We start from the raw sequence: 21,852 nt of genomic DNA, 5'->3' as shown, positions 1-21,852 counted from the left end.
TCGGCAATGACTTAAGACGGTGCAACATGCTCGCGCTTGCTTAACTCGGGGTGACCACTATGCCCTGCTAACGGAGCAATCGGCTTAAGTCGGCAACGACTTAAGACGGTGCAACATGCTCACGCTTACTTAACTTGGGGTGACCACTATGCCTTGCTAACGGAGCAATCGGCTTAAGTCGGCAACGACTTAAGACGGTGCAACATGCTCACGCTTACTTAACTCGGGGTGACCACTATGCCCTGCTAACGGGGCAATCGGCTTAAGTCGGCAACGACTTAAGACGGTGCAACATGCTCACGCTTACTTAACTCGGGATTACTACTATGCCCTATTAACAAAAGCAATCGGTTTAAGTCAGCAACGACTTAAGACGGTTCTACATGCTTACAATTACTCATATAGGGGCGACCTCTATGTCCCGTGAAGAAGTTTCAAAATCATCATACAGCATTTTACTTCTGCAAATTTAGATACTGCTGAATTCTAAAACGATAGGAGAATAACAGTAGCATTCAAATGTCAAGCAGGTGTCCTCTAACAAAATATCCGAGCACGATAACCGTGCGCTCAAAGCACGCAATGTTTTTCTATTTTGCAACATTCTTCTCAGGAGCAACCGACGAAGAAGGGCGACTTGAGGAATCAGGAGAAGCATTCACATCAGCCCTTATATCGTCGGGAACAATCACACCGGGTCTCCTCATCAAGATCCGCCCTGCGTGAATGGCTTTATCCATGGCTCTGTCACGCTGGGCCCTCAGAGTAACGGAAGTCTCTTCAGCAACCTTGACAGCCAACTGAGCGGTTTCTAGCTCCTGGGTGAGGGACTTCTTGAAAGCGCGCAGTTCCTTGATTACAGCATCCTTATCTGATATCGACTGCCTAAGACGAATCACGTCATCCGAAGACTCCTGCAGCTTACAGCGATGATTGTCTAACTCCTCCATGGTGAAGCGATGACTCCTCTCCAGGATGGTCAACGAGTTGCTGGAGTCACGATATAGCTTGTCAAAATTGTCACGAGAAGCAACAAGGGCACATTTTTCTTCCTGCAAACAAGAATTAACTTCTTCAAACGTCGAGCAAGCAATAAGAACATGGCAAAACAAAGCTTGGGTTTTCAGGTCACCTTTTCAGAATCAAGCTGAGCGCGGAGAGTAGAGTTCAACACGTTGGCATTGTTCAGAGCAGCAGAAACTTGGGCCAGCTCAGTCTGACTTTGGGAATACTTTTCTTCAAAATCAGAGCACCGCCGAACCAATTCAGCCTGATTTTGAGAATGTTTCTCTTCAAGAACATAAAACTGCCGAGCCATATCTAGCGAGAAACGGTCAAGCAAAAAGTTTAGATTAAGAAGCAGTTTAATAAGATAGAAGAAAGGAAGCATAAAAGCACTAACCAGCATTCGCCGCCTCTAAGTCAGAAACACGCTGTTGAAGCAGCACCGGATTCCAACGTGCCAGAGACGAAGCTCTTTCTGGAATAGAAGCACCTTGCAACTTCAACTGACTAGCCATCCCATCCACCAATGTCTAATATTGAGAGCACATGAGTGTAATGACAGCAGTTCATCCGGTGTAAAAGTTAGACTAGAATAGACCATAGTACCTGGAGGTTGGAGAAGAACGAGGGGACTCCCAAATCGTGAGAAATCAATTGATGGCTTGGCGTAGGATCACCATCCGGAGCAACTTGCAATGAACCAGCAGGAACCAATTCAGTGTCATCAGTAGAGCCCAAAACTTTGTCGTCAGGAACGCTAGCCTCTAAAGCGACTCCTTGACCAAAAGCTTGGGCTACCACCATGCAACCAGAGTGTGGAGGAGATCCTGCGTGAACATCCATGGAAGTACAAGAGGGAGACCCCGCTCGGACACCCTCGGGGGCTGGGTCATAGTTTGCGCTACCCATTTGAGCCGGATCGTCTCCGGCAATACCCTCGGGGGCTGGGTCACGGCTTACGCTTCCCACCCGAGCTGAATCATCCCCGACAACACCCTCGGGGGCTGGGTAAGTGTCAACACCATCCTCGAGGGCCAAGTTCTCTACAGCAGCCGCCTCTAAGGCTGAAGGTCCCTCAGTCACTTCCATGGGAGCAGGACAGTCCAAGTCAGTTTCCTGACCCTCAAGACAGCGCTCCAAGGTCGATGAGGCGTGGGATGCTGCCCGGGATGACCCCAACCCGGCGTCGAACACATCAGCACAAACATCCATCGCGTCACCATCCGCCGGCTCTGATAACAGATCCTCTGGAACCATATCCTTAAGAGTCTGATCAAAGTTCGCCAGAGACAATTCTTGTAGACCAATGAGGGCAGACAGAGCAGGAGATCCACTACTTTCCCCACTGGCTACGTATCGCCGATTGTTCTTCCGAGTCAGAGGGATCTCATCTTCTTCCTCCTCCTCGTTTCCATCAGCAACACAGACAGCACACCCATGGGGATCAGCGACAGATGGAGCACACCCATTGGGATCAGCGATGGATGGATCACACACATTGGGGTCAGCGTTGGTAAACTCAGTCACAGGCACTTCCTCAATAGCAGGAACCGAAGGACCAGCATCCCGATCCAAGCTAGATACTCGCCGAAGACGTCTCTTTTCTTTTTCTGCTCATCAGCAGGAGAATCAAGTTGATTGACTCGGCAAGGGCGCTTCGGGCGAACACTGACAGGCCTCTGAATATCCAAGGTTTTACCAGCTTCCAGGAGAGGCGCCACCACTGATGTCCCAGCAGGAGCGGCATCAGAAGAATCTTCGGCTAACATATCAAGCATGGCCCTTATCTCTGCATCACTGGGATCCAAAGGCACCTCAAAATGAACCTGCAGTTCATCATCAGGAATTTCTTCAAGCGAAGCAACCAACGCACTAACTTCTTCGGCAGAGGGTCGCACTCTAAGGCCCAACCGCCATCGCCAGCAGGAGGACTTGACACGAAATGGGTAAAGACCTTGGAAGGAGGCAAGTTCCAAGCCGAGTAGGCAACAGGGGCACCAACATTTGACACCTTGCCCCTAAGTATCATTTCAAGTCGGCTCACTAAGTCCACAGCAGGAATTCTTCTATTGGTGACCCGGCTGGAGTCAGCTAGACCTCGGTACAGGTAGGCCGGGTATGCCCTGTCCTTCAATGGCTGAATGTTCTTGAAGACAAAGTCACCAACCACGGCTTCTGCAGTCAGACCCCTCTCCTTCAACAATCCAACTTCAGCTAGCAGAACTCCTGCCTCAGCCACATCCTGGTCTATGGGGGATTCAGTCCAGCTCGAAGTGCGAACGTCCTGCTGTCTCCCTGACCGCGGGGGGAGAGAATTTCCGTGATTCTCAACAATAAACCACTCCAAGCGCCATCCTTTAATGCTATCTTTGAGGGGGATATCGAGATAATCAGTTTTTCTTCCGCGGCGCATTTCTAAGCTCGTGCCACCCACCAACTGATGTTGTCCTCCGGCCATCCTAGGCCGACAGTGATACAAGTATTTCCACAACCCAAAGTGTGGCAGGATGCCAAGAAAGGCCTCACATAAATGAACAAAGATGGAGATTTGCATAATGGAATTAGGGTTCAGATGGGTCAGATTCAAGTGATAAAAATCAAGGAGGCCGCGGAAAAAAGGAGAAACAGGAAGGGCAAGACCGCGGAGAAGAAAAGGAACATATACGACGGATTCGTGGGTGTCCTCTGTTGGAACAGTGACCTCATGGCAAACCCACCAAGAACAGAGCTCCTTCGGGGGAAGAACCCCGATGGACGTGAGGTGGAGAAGATCATACTCAGAAACAACTGACATATGGTTACCTACGAAAGGCAACTGGCTATTGGGATCGATGGGAGGAATGACAGCAGCGGATGAACCTGATGCTTTCCTCTTGGGCGCCATCTCAATCTCGTCGGTGAGCAGGACGGAGGCAGTATCGCACGAGCGCAAGGAAAGCTTGGATGCAGAAAAGCAAGAATTAGGGCACGGAAAGCGGAAGCGCGCAACGATGCAGTACATATGGGGTTTTTCTCGGCCAGATACCGTTTCCAAAAAGCGTTCAGTCATCACCCAGCGGTTATTTCTAAAAACGTTGTCGTGCCATGTCATCGCTCGGCCGTTATTTCCAAAACGACCGACGCGGCCCGTTCTAACTCGGTTGTTACCTCTAAAACGCCGACGCCACCATCAGTCACTCGGCTGTTACTTCTAAAACACCGATGTTGCCATTAATCACTCGGTTGTTACCTCTAAAACGCCGACGCCACCATCAGTCACTCGGTTGTTACTTCTAAAACACCGATGTTGCCATAAATCACTCGGCTGATTACATCTAAAACACCGACACGACCCACCGTAACTCGGCCGTCATTCCTAAAGCAACGAGGGAATTTCGGATGACTCGGCCGCGACCACCGAAGCTCTATCATTACAAATAAGGCAGTCAGAAAGGCGATTTGATGATCACAGATACTCCTCGCGCATTGACTAGCGTACAACGAGAAAGCAGCATGACACATGCAGAAGTGGAGCGAAATCACTTTTCCTTATAAAGGGAAGCTACCGAACTTACAAACCAACTCATTATGAGTTGATGACCTCCCTACTACTACATTACACTACACTACTCTATACTACTAACTACTACTACATTATTTCATTATACTACTTCTAATCTATACTAACATCTAAAAAACCAGTGACATCTAGCCACTGGTCTTGTTGCTGCCCTTGCTGCTGCCCTTGCTGCCGCCACCATGGTCGCCCTTGCTGCCGTCGTCGCTGCCCTTGCCGTTGTCGCCGCCGTCGTCACCGTCGCCCCCGTCGTCGCCGCCATCACCACCGTCACCACCGCCGTCCTCCTCGGACGAGTCCGAGGATTCCTCCTCATCCGAGGAGTACACCGACTCATCCGAGCCTTCGAGCCCGGAGCGCTCGACGGCCCGGATGTAGGTCCAGACCTCCGCGGCAATCCCTTGGAAGTCGTCTGAATCATTAGACGACGCCGGGGGAGAGACGAGAGCCGGGGATCCCTCGGACTCGGAGGAGAACTCCTCCTCCGAGTACTCCGAGTCGCCGAAGTCCTCCGAAGGAGGAGTCGGCTCACGTTTGCGTTTGTCGCCAGAGCGAGGAGAAGAACCGCTACCCTTCTTACTTTTACCCATGGTGGCAGAGGGGAGAAGAAGAGGAGAGTAAACAAGCAGCAAGAGATGTGAAAAAACCGGAGAGGCAAAGGCACTATTCATAGAAGAAGAAGGCAACCGCTCACCTCCTATCACGGTCACTGAACAGTCGCAAAAATTCAATATGCACTTCAAATCGTCTGAAGATACGTCAGGCGGCTGACGCCGCTTCACGCAACGCAACACCCATCGGGACTCTAGTCAACTGTGCGGGCGATATGATTACACCCGCGGTCACATCAAATTACTACTCAGAAGCAGTCTGCTAAAACACTTAGCGTACCAAGCCGTCCCTTGCCCACACCCATTGGGGGGGCGTCCAGGAATTATCAGTATATTTTTCAAAACTGTCACATCCATGCAGGGCATGCAATGAATACCTCGAGCCAAAAATGAGATATCAGTAATGATCAAAGGAAAGCCAAATATAGCTGGTGAAGTACAAGTCTAACCGACAGAAGCGACATGAAGACTAGCCAGGGGACGTCCATCGAACGTCCAATCAGTCGCAGATCAAATAAATTGCACCACCTAGCAAGATATGGGCAGATCATGAACTCAGCCTCAAAGACAAAATACATGCTGACCTCTAAAGCATAATATCAATGACATAATGCTGACCTCTAAGGCATTCAGAAAAAGAGAGGATGATTCTCAGCAAAAGGGCACAAAATGAAGACCTTCGAGTGGATTATTTTCAAAAATCCACTCGAAGCTGGTGCACCCAATGAATCGTTATTTCAAGTCAAGATAATGCTAACTTCTAAAGCATATGGCAAGATCAAAAGCAAGGCTGACCTCCAACAAAGTGCAAGCGGAAAATAAAAATGATTTCTGATAATACTTGAAGTGAAGACCTTCGAGTGGATTATTTTCAAGAATCCACTCGAAGCTCGGGGGCTACACCCAATGAAGTTCAAGGTCCTACAGTACGAAATGTTGACCTCCAAAGCGCGAGTTTGAGACAGAACACCAGTTTTCGAGTGATAAAAGCAGAAGGAGACAGTAAGAAATCGTTTTTACCAGAATACCCGGAAAGCATTTCCTGTCATAAACAAAGACCGCAAGCTAGACCTAGGATCTTTGGGCCGATTATTTCAAAATCAACCCAAAGATCGGGGGCTTGTGGGGGACAGATATCCCCCGGGTCCACTGGAAGGATAAAAGACCTCATGAAAGGCCCGAGGGCCCAATAAATCGTAAGGTCATCCCTTCGTGGGCCTGGGGAAGAATGACCAGTGAAGCATATCGACACAAGGCCGGATCGGTGCGAGCCCAGACGGCCCAACAACGTCGAGCAAGTAACCACAACAGAGACCCAACTTTCCCGCGCTGGAGCCCCGTACAACGGAACCAAGCGAGGATGAGTCGGTAGAACTATAGGAAGATAGACTCAATGAGTTCACTATTTCTTAGGTGTGCATTGTTATCATATCCACATGTATTGCCTCACGGTCGAATATATAAGGCGTAGGGGGCACCCCTTCAGAAGGATCGATCTCACTACTCAGCCACCCACCTCAACTCTCTACGTTCCCTATACTAGAGAGTTCCCTTGTAATCCACCACATAAAGCATTCCCGCCAGGACGTAGGGTGTTACGCATCTCTAAGCGGCCCGAACCTGTACATCATTGTTCACAGTTTCTTGTGCGCCCAGCACGAACCATCGAGTTACAGTCGGCAACATCGTCCTACTCCTAAAAACACCTTGAGGGGCATCCCCGGGTGTGCGGTCGGACCCAAAACACCGACAGGTGGAGATACTTGCATGGAAGATAATGGTTGATCTTGTGCTTGTGGAGGCTCGTCGGATTCCTTAGGACACACATCTCCAATGGACATGTTCCTTAGCACGACGCACGGAGCCTCTTCATCATCTAGTTCATCAAGATCTACTTGCTCCACTTGGGAGCCATTAGTCTCATCAAACACAATGTCACAAGAAACTTCAACTAATCCAGTGGATTTGTTAAAGACTCTATATGCCCTTGTGTTTGAGTCATAACCAAGTAAAAAGCCTTCTACAGCCTTAGGAGCAAATTTAGATTTTCTACCTCTTTTAACAAGAGTAAAGCATTTGCTACCAAAGACACTAAAATATGAAACATGGGGCTTTTTACCGGTAAGGAGTTCATAAGATGTATTCTTGAGGATTCGGTGAAGGTAGAGCCGGTTGATAGAGTAGCAGGCGGTGTTAATCGCCTCAGCCCAAAACCGGTCCGGAGTCTTGTACTCATCAAGCATGGTTCTTGCCATGTTCAGTAGAGTTCTATTCTTCCTCTCCACTACACCATTTTGTTGTGGTGTGTAGGGAGAAGAGAACTCATGCTTGATGCCCTCTTCCTCACGAAAGCCTTCAATTTGAGAGTTCTTGAACTCCATCCCATTATCGCTTCTTATCTTTTTGATCCTTAATCCGAACTCGTTTTGAGCCCGTCTTAAGAATCCCTTTAAGGTCTCTTGGGTTTGAGATTTTCCCTGTAAAAAGAATACCCAAGTAAAGCGAGAATAATCATCCACAATTACTAGACAGTACTTACTCCCACTGATGCTTATGTAAGCTATCGGGCCAAAAAGATCCATGTGGAGTAGCTCCAGTGGCCTGTCTGTTGTCATGATATTCTTGTGTGGATGGTGGGCGCCAACTTGCTTTCCTGCTTGACATGCGCTACAAACCCTGTCTTTCTCAAAATGAACATTTGTTAGTCCCAAAATGTGTTCTCCCTTTAGAAGTTTGTGGAGATTCTTCATTCCAACATGGGCTAGTCGGCGATGCCAGAGCCAACCCATATTAGTCTTAGCAATTAAACAAGTGTTGAGTTCAGCTGTGTTTTCATTAAAATCAACTAAATATAGCTGACCCTCTAACACTCTCTTAAATGCTATGGAATCATCACTTCTTCTAAAGACAGTAAAAAGACAGTTGTAGCCTATTTTACATAATTGAGAAACAGAAAGCAAATTGTAATTTAAAGAATCTACAAGAAAAACATTGGAAATAGAATGGTCAGGTGATATAGCAATTTTACCCAATCCTTAGACCAAACTTTGATTTCCATCCCCGAATGTGATAGCTCGTTGGTGATCTTCGTTTTTCTCGTAGGAGGAGAACATTCTTTTCTCCATGTCATGTGGTTCGTGCATCCGCTATCAATTATCCCACTTGAGCCCCCAGATGCATAAACCAGCAAAACAATTTAGGCCTTGTTCTTAGGTACCCGAACAGTCTTGGGTCCTTTGATGTTAGAAACAAGCACCTTGGGTACCCAAACACAAGTCTTTGACCCCTTGTGTTTGCCCCCAACATATTTGGCAACTACTTTGTCTGATTTGTTAGTTAAAACATATGATGCATTAAAAGTCTTAAATGAAATATTAGGCTCATTTGATGCAGTAGGAGTTTTCTTTTTAGGCATTTTAACATGTGTAGAATGCCTAGAGCTAGATGTCTCATTCTTATACATAAAAGCATGGTGAGAAACATAATGAGACTTCTTAGCATGAATTCTCCTAATTTTGTGCTCAGAATAATTAGCAGGATATAAAATATAGCCCTCATTATCCTGAACCATTGGAGCCTTGCCCTTAACAAAATTAGACAATCTTTTAGGGGCATTAAGCTTGACATCACTTCCCTGTTGGAAACCAATGACATCCTTAATGCCAGGGCGTCTCCCACTATAGAGCATGCTTCTAGCAAATTTAAATTTTCATTTTTCAATTTCATGCTCATTAATTTTAGCAGTTAATTGAGCTATATGATCATTTTGTTGTTTAATTAAAGCAAGGTGATCATGAATAGCATCAACATTAACATCTTTACATCTAGTACAAATAGAAACATGTTCGACAGTAGATGTAGAGGGTTTGCATAATTTTAATTCCTCAATCTTAGCATTTAAAATAGCATTCTCATTTCTAAGATTGGAAATAAAAACATTACAAACATTTAGCTCTTTAATCTTAGAAACTAAATTGTCATTTTCATTTCTAAGACTAGCAATTGAATCATTACAAGCATTTAATTTTTCAACCTTAGAAATTAAACTAGCATTCTCAGTTCTAAGATTAGAAATAGTGTCATGGCAAATGCTAAGCTCCTTAGTCAAGTTATCATTTTTCTCTACTTCCTGAGCATAGGCATTTTTCACTTTAACATGCTTTTTATTTTCCTTAATAAGGAATTCCTCTTGGCTATCCAAGAGTTCATCCTTCTCATGAATGGCTCCTATTAATTCATTTACCTTTTCTTTTTGTTGCATGTTAATGTTGGCAAAAAGTGTAAGCAAATTATCTTCATCTTCACTAGAACTACCCTCATCACTAGATGTAGTATACTTGGGGTGGTTCTAGTTTGTACCTTCTTATTTTTGTCGTCCTTTGCCATGAATCATTTGTGGCCGACGTTGGGGAAGAGAAGGCCTTTGTTGACGGCGATGTTGGCGGCATCCTCATCGGAGGAGGAGTCGGTGGAGCTCTCGTCGAAGTCCCATTCCCGATATACGTGGGCATCGCCGCCCTTTCTCTTGTAGAACTTCTTCTTCTCATTGTTCTTTCCCCTCTTGTCGTCGCCCCTGTCACTGTTACTAGACATTGGACATTTTGCAATAAAATCACCGGGCTTACCACATTTGTAACACACCCTCTTGGAGCGGGGTTTATAGTCCTTCCTCCTCCTTTGCTTGAGGATTTGATGGAAGCTCTTAATGATGAGCGTCATCTCCTCATTGTCGAGCTTGGAGGCGTCAATGGGGAGCCTACTTGATGTAGACTCTTCTTTCTTCTCTTCCGTCGCTTTGAATGCGACGGGTTGCATCTCGGGTGTGAAGGTGCCGCCTTGCTCCAAGTCGACGATGTGTTTGGATCCTTTGATCATTAACTCAAAGCTTAAACTTTCCTATCACTTCCTCGGGAGACATTAACTTATATCTAGGATCCCCACGAATTAATTGTACTTGAGTAGGATTGCAAAAAACAAGGGATCTTAGAATAACCTTGACCATCTCATGGTCATCCCATTTTGTGTTCCCGAGGTTGCGCACTTGATTCACCAAGGTCTTGAGCCGGTTGTACATTGCTTGTGGCTCCTCTCCTTAGTTGAGCACGAATTGACCGAGCTCCCCCTCGATCATCTCCCGCTTGGTGATCTTGGTCACCTCATCTCCTTCGTGCGCAGTCTTTAGGACATCCCAAATCTCCTTGGCACTTTTTAGCCCTTGCACCTTATTATACTCCTCTCGACACAAGAAGGCGAGGAGTATAGTAGTTGCTTGGGAGTCAAAGTGTCGTATTTGGGCGACCTCGTCCAAATCGTAATCTTTGTCCCCCACATTGGGTACCTGCGCTCCAAACTCAACAATGTCCCATATGCTTGTGTGGAGTGAGGTTAGATGTGATGCCTCATTTTATCACTCCACATAGAATAATCTTCACCATCAAATCATGGTGGCTTGCCTAATGGAACGGAAAGTAATGGAGTGCGCTTAGAAATACGGGGATAACGAAGTGGCATCTTACTATACTTCTTGCGCTCATGGCGCTTAGAAGTGACGAATGTCGCGTCGGAGCTGGATGTGGAGGGCGACGAAGAGTCGGTCTCGTAGTAGACCACTTTCTTCATCTTCTTCTTCTTGTCGCCACTCTGATGCGACTTGACGCGGGGAGGGGATTCCTCCTTGCCTTTGGCGCCGGACTCTCTTGATGGAGCCTTCTTGTGGCTTGTGGCCTTCTCACCGGTTTCCATCTCCCTCTTGGCGGATCCTCCCGACATCACTTTGAGTGGTTAGACTCTTAATGAAGTACCAGGTTCTGATACCAATTGAAAGTCGCCTAGAGGGGTGTGGATAGGTGGAATCTGAAAATTATAAACTTAAGCACACACTACAAGCCGGGGTTAGCGTTAGAAATGAATTTGAGTCCGAAAGAGAGGGAAAACAAATCAACCAACAAATAAAGCGGATGAACACGGTGATTTGTTTTACCGAGGTTCGGTTCCAAAGAACCTAGTCCCCGTTGAGGTGGTCACAAAGACCGGGTCTCTTTCAACCCTTTCCCTCTCTCAAACAGTCACTTAGACCGAGTGAGCTTTCTCCTTAATCAAACGGGTCACATAGACCCCACAAGGACCACCACACACTTGGTGTCTCTTGCTTTGATTACAAGTCACTTTGAAACAAGAATGAGGAAGGAAGAAAGCGATCCAAGAAACAAGAGCGCAAAGAACACGAACAAAACACTCTCTCAAGTCACTAGGTGGTTGGAGTGGATTTGGGACTTGGAGAGGCTTTGATTCTATTGAATTGTGTCTAGGAGTGAATGCACTAGCTCTTGTATTGAATGTGAAGTGCTAGAAACTTGGATGCTTGGAGTGGTGGTGGTTGGGGGTATTTATAGCCCACAACCACCACATAGCCGTTGGGGGTGGCTGCTGTTGATGGGCCCACCGGACAGTCCGGTGCGCTACCGGACGCTATCTGGTGCGCCAGCCACGTCACCCGACCGTTAGGGTTCTGGAGCAGTTGACCGTTGGAGGCTTGTCCTCTAGTGGCACCGGACACGCACTGTTCACTGTCTGGTGTGCCTCTGACTTCTGCGCGCACTATTCTTCACTGTTCAGCGGTCAGCGTGGCTTTTGCAGTCGACCGTTGTGCGAGTAGCTGTTGCTCCGCTGGTGCACCGGACAGTCTGGTGGCACACCGGACAATCCGGTGAATTATAAAGGAGCGCGCCCTAAGAAACCCGAGAGTGGAGAGTTGGACGCTGTACGGTCCTGGTGCACCGGACACTGTGCGCCAGACCAGGGCACTCTTGGTTCCTTTGCTCCTCTGTTTTTTAACCCAGTCTTTAATCTTTTATTGGTTTGAGTTGAACCTTTATGCACCTGTAGATCATATAATCTAGAGCAAACAAGATAGTGCAATTATTTATGTTGGGCTTTCAACCACCAAAATTATTTATGGGAAAAGGTTAAACCCTATTTCCCTTTCAAATTCAAATCCAACCAAACCATAAATTCAAATTTAAATCATTCAATCACATGCATCAATCAAAGACCAAATTCTAGACTTGGCATGATGCATCAATTCATGTTTGTCCGAGGGTTTAATATACTAGAGTATTAATACATCTCCAAATAATTAATCAAAACTCTACTAAAAGGAGGAGAAGAGAAATCTATAGGGAGAAGAAAAGAGGTAACACCTGAATTTGGTAGATATTAAAGAAGAAATTTTATACCCCCAAATTTAGGGTGTTAAACTCATCCTAATCATTTTGAGGACCAAAGCAAACCAAAATATATCAAATACAAAAAACCACCAATTTTAAAATTTTGATTCTTTCAATTGGTTATTTATGTTGGTTTAGGTCCAAAACAAGAAGTATGTGGATTATGGAGTTAGGGGGAGGCTTAAGCTCATAATCTCTTATTATTGGGATTTGCATGCATCCTAGCAAGTAGATTGCATATTTGTGATGAGTATTTGAAATATTTGCTTGCTTTGGTTGTGTTGTCATCAATCACCAAAATGGGGAGATTGTGAGGAAAATTGACCTCGACCCATTTAACTAAGTGATTTTGGTGTTTGATGATCAACATAACTGTGTGGGCTAATATATTTGCAATGCTTGTGTTTGTAGTTCACATGATACAAAGTGTGTTGGGTTGAGGCTCTAAGGAAGCAACACCTAAAAAATACTTTAAAAGACCATAAGAAGACTTAAAAATATTTAGCACAAGTCCAAGACACAAGACAAAAAGAGCCCAAGCAAAGTACATTGAAGAATCAAGAAGTAGGTTGTCGGCTGGTGCACTAGAACGTGTATGCCAAGAGTACATTTCTAGGCTCTTAGTTAGCTAACGCACCGGGCCATGGTCCAATGGCTAGTCTCCAACGGTCGACTGACGTGGCAGACAACGGACCAGTTCGGTGGTGCACCGAACCTATATACTATTGTAGAGAATCTATCAGACCTCCAATGGCTAGCTAACGTGGAGGGCACCAGACTCGGTCCAGTGGTGCACCGGACAATCCAGTGCGACGTAGAAAAGTCCACTTTCCTCCAACTGCTACATTCAGGATGAGCACTATATATACCCCTCTAGCCGGTCATTTGCAAGTGTGGAGAGCTCAAGAACATCGCCAAAGTGTAGAGACATGTTTTCATTAGCTCCATACACCTAAGTGCTTAATAGAATCAATCAATGATTAGTGTAGGTGCTTTATGAAGTGTTTAGTTTAGTTAGACCGCTTTGTAGCACTTTCTCTAGGTTTAGTCCTCGGTGATTGAATGAGGTTAGACACCCTCAACACCTTCAGCTCTTGCGCGAGTCTTGCGAGACCACACCAACTATGTTTCTCGTGTGGCTGCCACCATGTGCCGGAGGGAACGAGGTCTACGATGTTTCAGCCCGAAGCATGAAAGTGAAGACGACAAGAAGTGTCCGAGAGGAGGCCGGAAGTAGAACACAACTTGCACGTAGAGAAGGCTCGGGGCTCTCTACGGAGTTACTCAACGGGTTGCTTGGCCCTTGCGTGGGCTTCCATTTGAGAAGGGGCATCAACAAGAATTAGTTAGAACCATGCGTTGTTATAGATACCTCGGTAAAAATACTGTTGTGTCCACGGGAGTTGGCAATTTCTACCTTTCTCATTAAGCTTCCACATTTACATTGAGTACTTAAGTTATAATCTTTACTATTCTTAGTTTAGAATATAAGATTGGAACTTAGGTTGCATAACTCCTTTTGCGATAGAGATAGCAACACTTAGAACAAAACCATAGTGCACATTATTGTTTAGTTATCCACGTAGGTTTTGTTCTAGAAATTAACTATTGGCCTAGTTTAGCGCGAGAAACAGAAGTCCAAATTCATTCCCCCTCTTAGGCGTCTGTGTTCCTTTCTTCCATGATCTACAACAGGGTTTCTCCACCTAAAGATGACCTTGGGTGTACTAGTACTACTTGAAGGAGGCGAATGGTTTGGAAGTGGAAGTGCTAAGGCACGGGATGTGAGGAGAGTTAGCGTAATGCAGAATCAACTGCCACTAAAGTATGCTTGACCGCTGACACGTGATGAAAATTTTCCAAGGCAAAAGGTTTAGCTTTGGTATAAAAATATTTTAGCGAAACTAGGGGGAACGTGTTAGCACCAAATCCTAACTGGATTGGAGCAACTGTTTCTAACCGATCGGTGCAGATAGTAGGAGCAATTCGATCTATGTAAAAGGATAGGCCTTACACGCTATGTATCTTCGATAGGTATTAGATTAGATTAGATTAAAATCAGTTAGGAAGTGGTTACCACTTTAAGGCTAAGGACTATAAAATGTACCAGATAATGATAACAATAATAAGCAGAAGGCATTCGTTAACCCAAGCAGCGTGTGCTTCTCATCTCATCGATAGATCCCCACCCCTTTTGCAAGGTTTCCCCAAGGTAAGTGTCATGATGTCCAGATTTGATCTCTAATAGATTGTGTTAAGGTAGTACAGTGTCATCACCTTACCCCTGTAGATCTTGTACTAAGCATAGTTATTGGCAAGATCTACTAGTTATCTTGTGTAGTTTCAATCTTGATATTGAGCTTCATATTATTAGATTGATTTTACACCGTCCAATGTGTATCTCTTGATCGGATGCTACAGTCCACGACATACAAGTTAAGGCGTATGCATGTGATAACTCGAGAGAGTGATATGCATTTGACACCTGCCTTAAATATTTAGTCATATTGTTTATTCTAGATGGGTTTCTTTGAAGGTCGTTATCCATGTTCATGTGCATGATCATCAGCTTATAGCCTCGGATGTTCCTATGGTCACCAACATGATACATACTATAGATTAGATCTAGGATGTTCCTATAAAGGAATTACCGTTTATCTAGCCCAAGATTTAGTTGATGGTGTGAGTAATAATGGTGGCTTTTTGGCCCATTTTTGTGCTTTTGGCCATACATATTGCATGCTTTAGGCAGGTTTATTTCCTTCATCGATCACTTTCAATGCACAATTACTTTCATTTATTTGTTTATGACTGGCCCGAAAAGGATGACAATCGGGTGAAGGGGGCGATCAGTGCAACTAGCCTAGGCCGATCCCCACGACCTGGCCTGAATGTAGCATTTAATTTTTTGTTATGCAGAGCGATTCACCAACATCAGAACATCCTTCTTAGTTATAGGTCAAGTCCAGTGGCATGCCTAGAACCCCCACACTAGAGACGCAATCAAGAGGGGTGGTCGTAGCAGCAGCACATCTCTCAACTCCTCGGTGTGTCAGCTGCACGGACGATCGGCTACAGAATTCCCGTGACGACAAGGGCCAAGGTGGACTGAGGCATTCGGGGGTCACCACGGTGTCTAGAACTTGAGCGTCAACGTCTAGGTTTGGTTCACCTCCTCCCTGCGCGGTAGGGCCTTGGGGGCAGTTTGTGGCTAATTGGTGACGAAATTAGTTGAAGATCGACTCAGACTCGGTCCTCCTTACCGAGCCCTAGAACACATATTACATCAATAACTTCTGATGGGGTTATTATTAGTAATTTTGTTATAATATTGGTTTCTCATTTATTTTTGGAAGGAACGAGTAGACCAATGAGCTCATCAGCGTGGGGCAGTACGGTACTGTTTGCATGCTCCGATGATGGTCCTCTCACTGCAAGTACGACCCGCTCAGTCTCGTGCGTCTCACCCACCACCATGATGCCATGCGGTTAGTGCTGGGAATCTGGGCCGGGCTTTTCGGGCCAGCACGAGCACGGCCCGAAAATGAGAGTCCAAAGCACGGGCCGACACGAAATAATATGAGCCGGGCTAGCATGGCTCGAAGGCGGGCCTGGATCAGGCCTCAAATTTCGACCCGTCGAGCCCCGGGACGACCCGCATAGATGAGTCGGGCTTGGGCCAGCACGCCCCAATTAAGTCTAATCTGTTTAATTTCTTTAATTTAGTAAGATGTCGACTTTATATTGTTATTATATTTGGAGTTTATGTGGTTAAATGATGCTATAATTGTTTAATATCTTTAATTTAGTAAGCTATGAACTTTATATGGTTATAATATTTTCATTTTATGTGGTCAAATATACGGGCCGGGCTTGGGCCGGCACGACCCAACAAAGGCACGACGTGGTTTAGGGCCGGGCCGGACCACTGCTTTTATACTTCAGGCTGGCACGGCACGGCCCAAAAATTGTTTAGGCTTTTCTGGCTAGAACCCGTTTGGCACGAAGCACGACGGGCTTGGCCCGGCCCGGCCCAATTCCCAGCGCTACATGCGGCCATGCCGACACACGCACATGCACCCCCAAGTATAAGTTGTCCTCTAACTGCAAGTACGGCCCCGCTCAGTCTTCGATCCAGTGCGCTTCGTGCTACCGGGTGTGCTACTGCGGTCAGCGGTGAGCCAGAAAATGACAGAGTAATGGCGATCGAGTCCTGGACACACAGTGCCCCTTCTTTACTCAGCTGCCCGCAAGAAGGACTGCTAATCATGACTCAGCAACCACCATGATCGCGCGCGCACGGGCGGTTGGCCAGTCAGACACGCACGCACGGCCGCACGAGGGATGGCGTGGTGGCTCGTGGCTGGCAGCGACGACGCACCCGCACGAGCACGAGAGGCCCCCGCCCGCCTGCCCTGGCCGGGGCCCCCCGACACATTTTCCATAGGCAAACAGTGGCGGAGCCCGCGCCCGACATCGCTGGGCGCGCCGCGCACGACGGCCGAACCACCCCGGCGTGCGGTCCCCTCGGCAGCCAGGGGACAGGCGCAGTGGCGGACGCAGAACAAAATTCTAGGTGGGGCCGACATCGCAAGAGATAAATCACCAGACTAGACCATAAATGTAGATTAATGATAATAACATGAATATTGAATGATAATATCTAGTGTTTCCAAAATGATATGAATACCAAAAAACCTTTTTGGCTCCTGAAAGGAGAGCTAGAGGGAGAAAATAGGTGGACTCACTGAGGACGAGGCACTAGGGCGAAGCAGCCGCATCGGCGCGTCGTTCTAGCGAGTCATCGAATTTGTCGTGAGATGGCGTTGGTGAGACGACGACAAGTAGGAGGAGCGAGTGCAGGAGGCGAGGTAGAGATAGATGATGGTGACGACAAGCGACACCCATTGTCGTGTTGCAATGGCGCGGTGGGACTCTAATGAGTTAGCGAGGGACAGGTGATGCCACGGTTCCACCAACAGCTTGCCCATGTGCTGGTGCAGACTAGGAGGCAAAATATCAACGTTGTGTGTAGGATCCCGACGAGTCGACGAGCTGATGAGTGATGAGAAGACAAAGTGCGCAGCAGCGGGCGGGTTAGGTCACCGATTTACTGGTCAGTAGATGACCGAAGAAGCGAGTGAGCCATGAGTGGGCTTGCGCTAGGGGAGAGAATCAAATGGCTCAGGTGAAGAGTGGACTAAGTAGTGAAGCATCGAGAGAAAAATAGATCAAAACCTAGTTTTCATTAGATTTGTCCACGCTAACTATACAAAAATTTGTTTATTTTGGTGTGTACCTAAACCTAGGTATAAAAGGTTAAGAAAAATTGAGGTGGGGCCATGGCCCACCTTGCCCACCCCTTGGATCCGCCCCTGGACAGGCGGAATCTCGCCGCGCTGGCCGTCTCACTGGCGCCCAGCCCCGCCTGCCTGCAGTTGCACGCGCCGTGTGGCCCGCTGCCACCGCATTATTAGTTGTCTGCTCCTCCACTGCTGCCTGTACACTACACTACAGATGGGCACGCCTGCTATATATACGGCGCCCATTGGAGTGCCGATTCAAAGTTTCAACAACACCTGCTACTTGAGCCAACAAACAACACACAGCTTGTCCTCGCCATTGCTCACTTGGGAGCATCCAATCCAACCCACAACACTTCGTGACTGCAATATGAAGCTGCTCGCTGGAGGCCAGAGGAGGAGGCAGAGGGGATTCGGCAAGGCCCTCAAGGAGCAGAGGGCCAGGCTCTACATCATCCAGAGATGCGTCGTCATGCTCCTACGCTGGCACGACTGACCAACCGCTGGGATCCACGCCATGGGGAAGCTTCATCCAAGGTCGGACGAGCTCCGATCCATCGTGTCTTCGCCTGACGACTCATCGGGTGCCGAAGTTTGGGGGGGGGGGGGGGGGGGGGGGGGGGGGGGGGGGGGGGGGGGGGGGGGGGGGCTCGTGCTGGTGCCACAAATGGTTGCCGGCTGCTGTACATAGAGGGCCAGTATAGTGTAGTACTCCGACAAAAAGAGGTGGTAGCAGTAGGATTCACTCTGGTGTTCGTCGTCAGTGTCTACCGTGTCATTGTGTAACCACATCGGTGTGATGGAATACCAAATCAATCAAACATAGAACAACCAATGGATCGCTGACAAGGCCTTCATCAGATTGCTTTCCTCTTCTTCGTCAGAAAACCAGAACTTGTAATCTGCGGAAAACAACTTGTGTCAATGTCTTGCCGGCTCAAAACATCATGCAACAGACCTGCTATTTTCTGGTTCTGAAGGTCTGGACAATTCCTGTATCAGCACAAGTCCTTTCCATCTTTGGACCCTGCTCTCTTCCTTTGCGGTTCTACACAATTCCTTTGGTTTCATCTTATTGGTCTTCGAGTCAAACTTTAATGTACAACAGATATCATTCTTGGGGTTGGAGTCATTTTTTATGCTGACTTCATGCCGGAAATGCTAAAAAGGAAACCTTTTAAGAAACCTTCATTGATTACTTCTTTGGAGTAAAACTTTTTTGGGCCTTCCAATAATCTGTGTTAGCATTTCAAGCAGAGCCTACTCTCTAGAGCTAGTTTTAGAGCCACAAAACCGGAGGAAATTGGAGGGGCTAAAATCCCCTTTTTATTTAAGAAAAAGGATTTTAGCCCTTACAATCCCCTCCGGTTTTTGGCTCTCAAACTAGTCCCAAAGAGCATACGTGGGTTTCATCCCCAGCGCTGTCACGATGACTGACCTAGTGAAAAAATCAGAGGTTCATTTGACTAATCACGACTAGTTTGGAAAATTAATTCCCTCTAAGATCCCTAGGAATGAGTGTAAAATTAGCTCATATTCCCTCGGTCTTTGAGAATATCGACTTAAGTTTTCAATCTAGATCTTAATGTGTAGCTCACCTGCATTTCCAATTTCTGAAAGCATTCAAAGAAAAGGCTAGTTTATAGTTTTTTGTCCACATATTACAACCAACTGAGTGTAAATTGCTTGTTTGAGACCCTAAACGAATTCAAATAAAAAAGTTATCAACTATAAAGTTGAATAACTTTTGAAGTTCTACAACTTTTATTGAAACTTTTTTCATCCGAGGCCGTTTGCAAAATTTGAATTTTAAATCAGACATACTTAGATTCAATTTTTGAGAACCGAAATGAGTTTAAATAAAAAAGTTGTCAACTATAATGTTTCGTAACTTTTAGAGATCAACAACTTTTATATTGGTGGTTTCATCATACAATGTCGTTTGAAAAACTCAAAAAATTAAAGATAAAAATAATTTCTTGTGGCGGTTCCTTAAAAAAACTGCCACTAGAAATCGATTTCTACCGGCGGTTCCTTAAGAAAAACCACCACTAAAAATCATGGATTTTTATAGGCGGTTTTTTTAAGGAACCACATGTAGAAATATGGTTTCTAGTTGTGGTTTTCTTAAGGAACTGTCACTAAAAATAGCACAGTCGGTTAATAACTGAATCCGTCTGTAGAAATATATCGCCCCGCGGGCTTTGAGCGTTTCTGTACTAGTGATATTGATTGGTGGCAATCTGAAAGAGATTACCTAAACCAAGGCTGGAATGTTTGTCGTTCTCCCTTTTTCTTGACAAGACAAACATGGTATGATCTATGCTCTTTTCAACTTTGCCTCTCCATCTAAAGCCCACATTGCCATTTGACTGGTGCCAATGCTGGCCATTACCTGGCGTCCGCATGGCAAACCGATCGGTACAGATCGTGTGTTGCAATGCCAGCGTTAATTGACACGGGCACGTGATCGATGGGGCTGTGGACCGACTGGCAGAGTTGATACCGACCACGTTAGCTCATCCAAAATGTTGTTGTTTCGGTCAGTAACAACTGCCTGTTGCCACGCAGCATGATCTCATTGGTTTGTTTCGTTTTGAGTTAAAAAAATAAAATTCAAAAGAAACCTAGAACCTCGTCTATAAATAGAAGGGTGCTTGAGTTCATACATACAACCCTTACTTTAAATTTCTCTACCACGTCCTCGTACTCCTCTCAAAGTCATTCATTCGAATCAAGCGTAGTTACGATGTCTTCGTCCGATTTGGATATCGCCATGACCGGAGAAGAGTTGCGTACGGTAGCGTTGTTGGATCCATCGACGAGTACATCAAAATGGGAAAAAGTTCCACCTATAGTTTGGAAACTCAAACCCCCTTCAAAGTTGTAAGTGGTTGAGGGGGAAACAAACTAATTTCCTCCTCAATTTACTCCAATTCTGAAGGGGGTTTAAGTTTATAAACTAGCCCTTAGAGTGTCTCGAACTATTCTGTAGAGGTGTTATTGCATGTTTTATGGTGGAGTACAATCGTTGTTCCATGATTGATGACCTTATACGTATTCTAGCTAAAGGAGAGAAAATGGATTTCCTGTTATGATAGATTGCATGTACTTGAAGGGGAGGAACTACCCTATTGGATGGAGAGGACAATTCATAAGGGGTACATTGGATCGAGTATGCTTTTTTAGGTAGCGGGATCAAACAACAACGTGAACGTGCTCAACTAGTCATCTTTGTCCACTAGCATGCTCAAGGGTGAAGCATCAAACGTGAAATCACGATGAATGGCCACGATTGTAACCAGGGATACTATCTCGCCAATGGCATTTACCTCGAAGGTCGGCATTCGTGAAGACCAATTCGCTTCCACAAGCTCTAAACCAACTGATGTTCGTTGCATGCTAAGAGGGCGTATAGAATGACATGGAAAGGGCAGTTGGTGTGCTCAAAGCTCAATTTCAAATTCTCACAACCTAGGTATTTTTTTCTCCTAGCATTGAGGGTGAGTGTGAATGACCATACGCCATAAACGACTACAAACAGACGAGTCTTCCGTTGCAGCACCAACTATCACCTACAAAGCATCGACGGTCTTTGCAGTCATTCTTTAGCGAGAGGGCGCACTCCATATAAATCTGGTGCATGATCAGGTCTAAAATGATTTAGTGGGCATATTTGGGACATGCACCATGAAAATTAAATTTTGTTTAATTATATATTTTTTACAAGTAATGTTAGTTTTAGTTTTTATGCATATATATTTTTTATTTTGATTAGACCTACGTAATATGTATTTTTTCTATGTAATGTAGTTTTAAATTTTTTTATAAGTTAAATAATTTTTATTTGCTTATTTAAGTGTTCGGTTGTTTTGTTTAATGAAACGTCGCATTTCATTTGCAACAATATTATGTAGAGAGAAAAAAAAAGTTGATGCGGCTGACGGTAAAGGTCGTATACTACTGAACTGACGTTGGTAGATACATACAGGCTGGTTGCAACGTGACGGCCTAGAAAGGCTGGAACCAGCCTCACAAATAAAAAAAAGATAAGCGCAACTTGTCCTTACACTCTAGTATTACTATTTTATCACCGGGGACAGAGATATACATATCTGTTCATCATGTCCTGAAGCAGACAGCAAGGGCAA

The 21,852-nt window shown here is 45.8% G+C and overlaps 1 protein-coding gene across 1 annotated transcript; it reads left to right on the top strand.

Annotated features, from left to right (window-relative positions):
- Nucleotides 1-17,895: 17,895 nt before the first annotated feature.
- LOC109943973 (uncharacterized) lies at nt 17,896-18,680 on the top strand. Its single transcript, XM_035961669.1, has one exon. The coding sequence runs from the start codon at nt 17,916-17,918 to the stop codon at nt 18,195-18,197; it is 282 nt and encodes a 93-aa protein (XP_035817562.1). The 5' UTR covers nt 17,896-17,915; the 3' UTR covers nt 18,198-18,680.
- The last annotated feature ends 3,172 nt before the right edge of the window (nt 18,681-21,852 follow it).

This window comes from Zea mays, chromosome 8 (genome assembly GCF_902167145.1).
Source record: "Zea mays cultivar B73 chromosome 8, Zm-B73-REFERENCE-NAM-5.0, whole genome shotgun sequence".
Lineage (NCBI taxonomy): Eukaryota > Viridiplantae > Streptophyta > Magnoliopsida > Poales > Poaceae > Zea > Zea mays.
This window is presented reverse-complemented; position numbering and strand designations above follow the sequence as displayed.

Coding starts and splice junctions, on each gene's coding strand:
- LOC109943973 (XM_035961669.1), top strand. CDS start 17,916: ATGGGCACGCCTGCTATATATACGGCGCCCATTGGAGTGCCGATTCAA.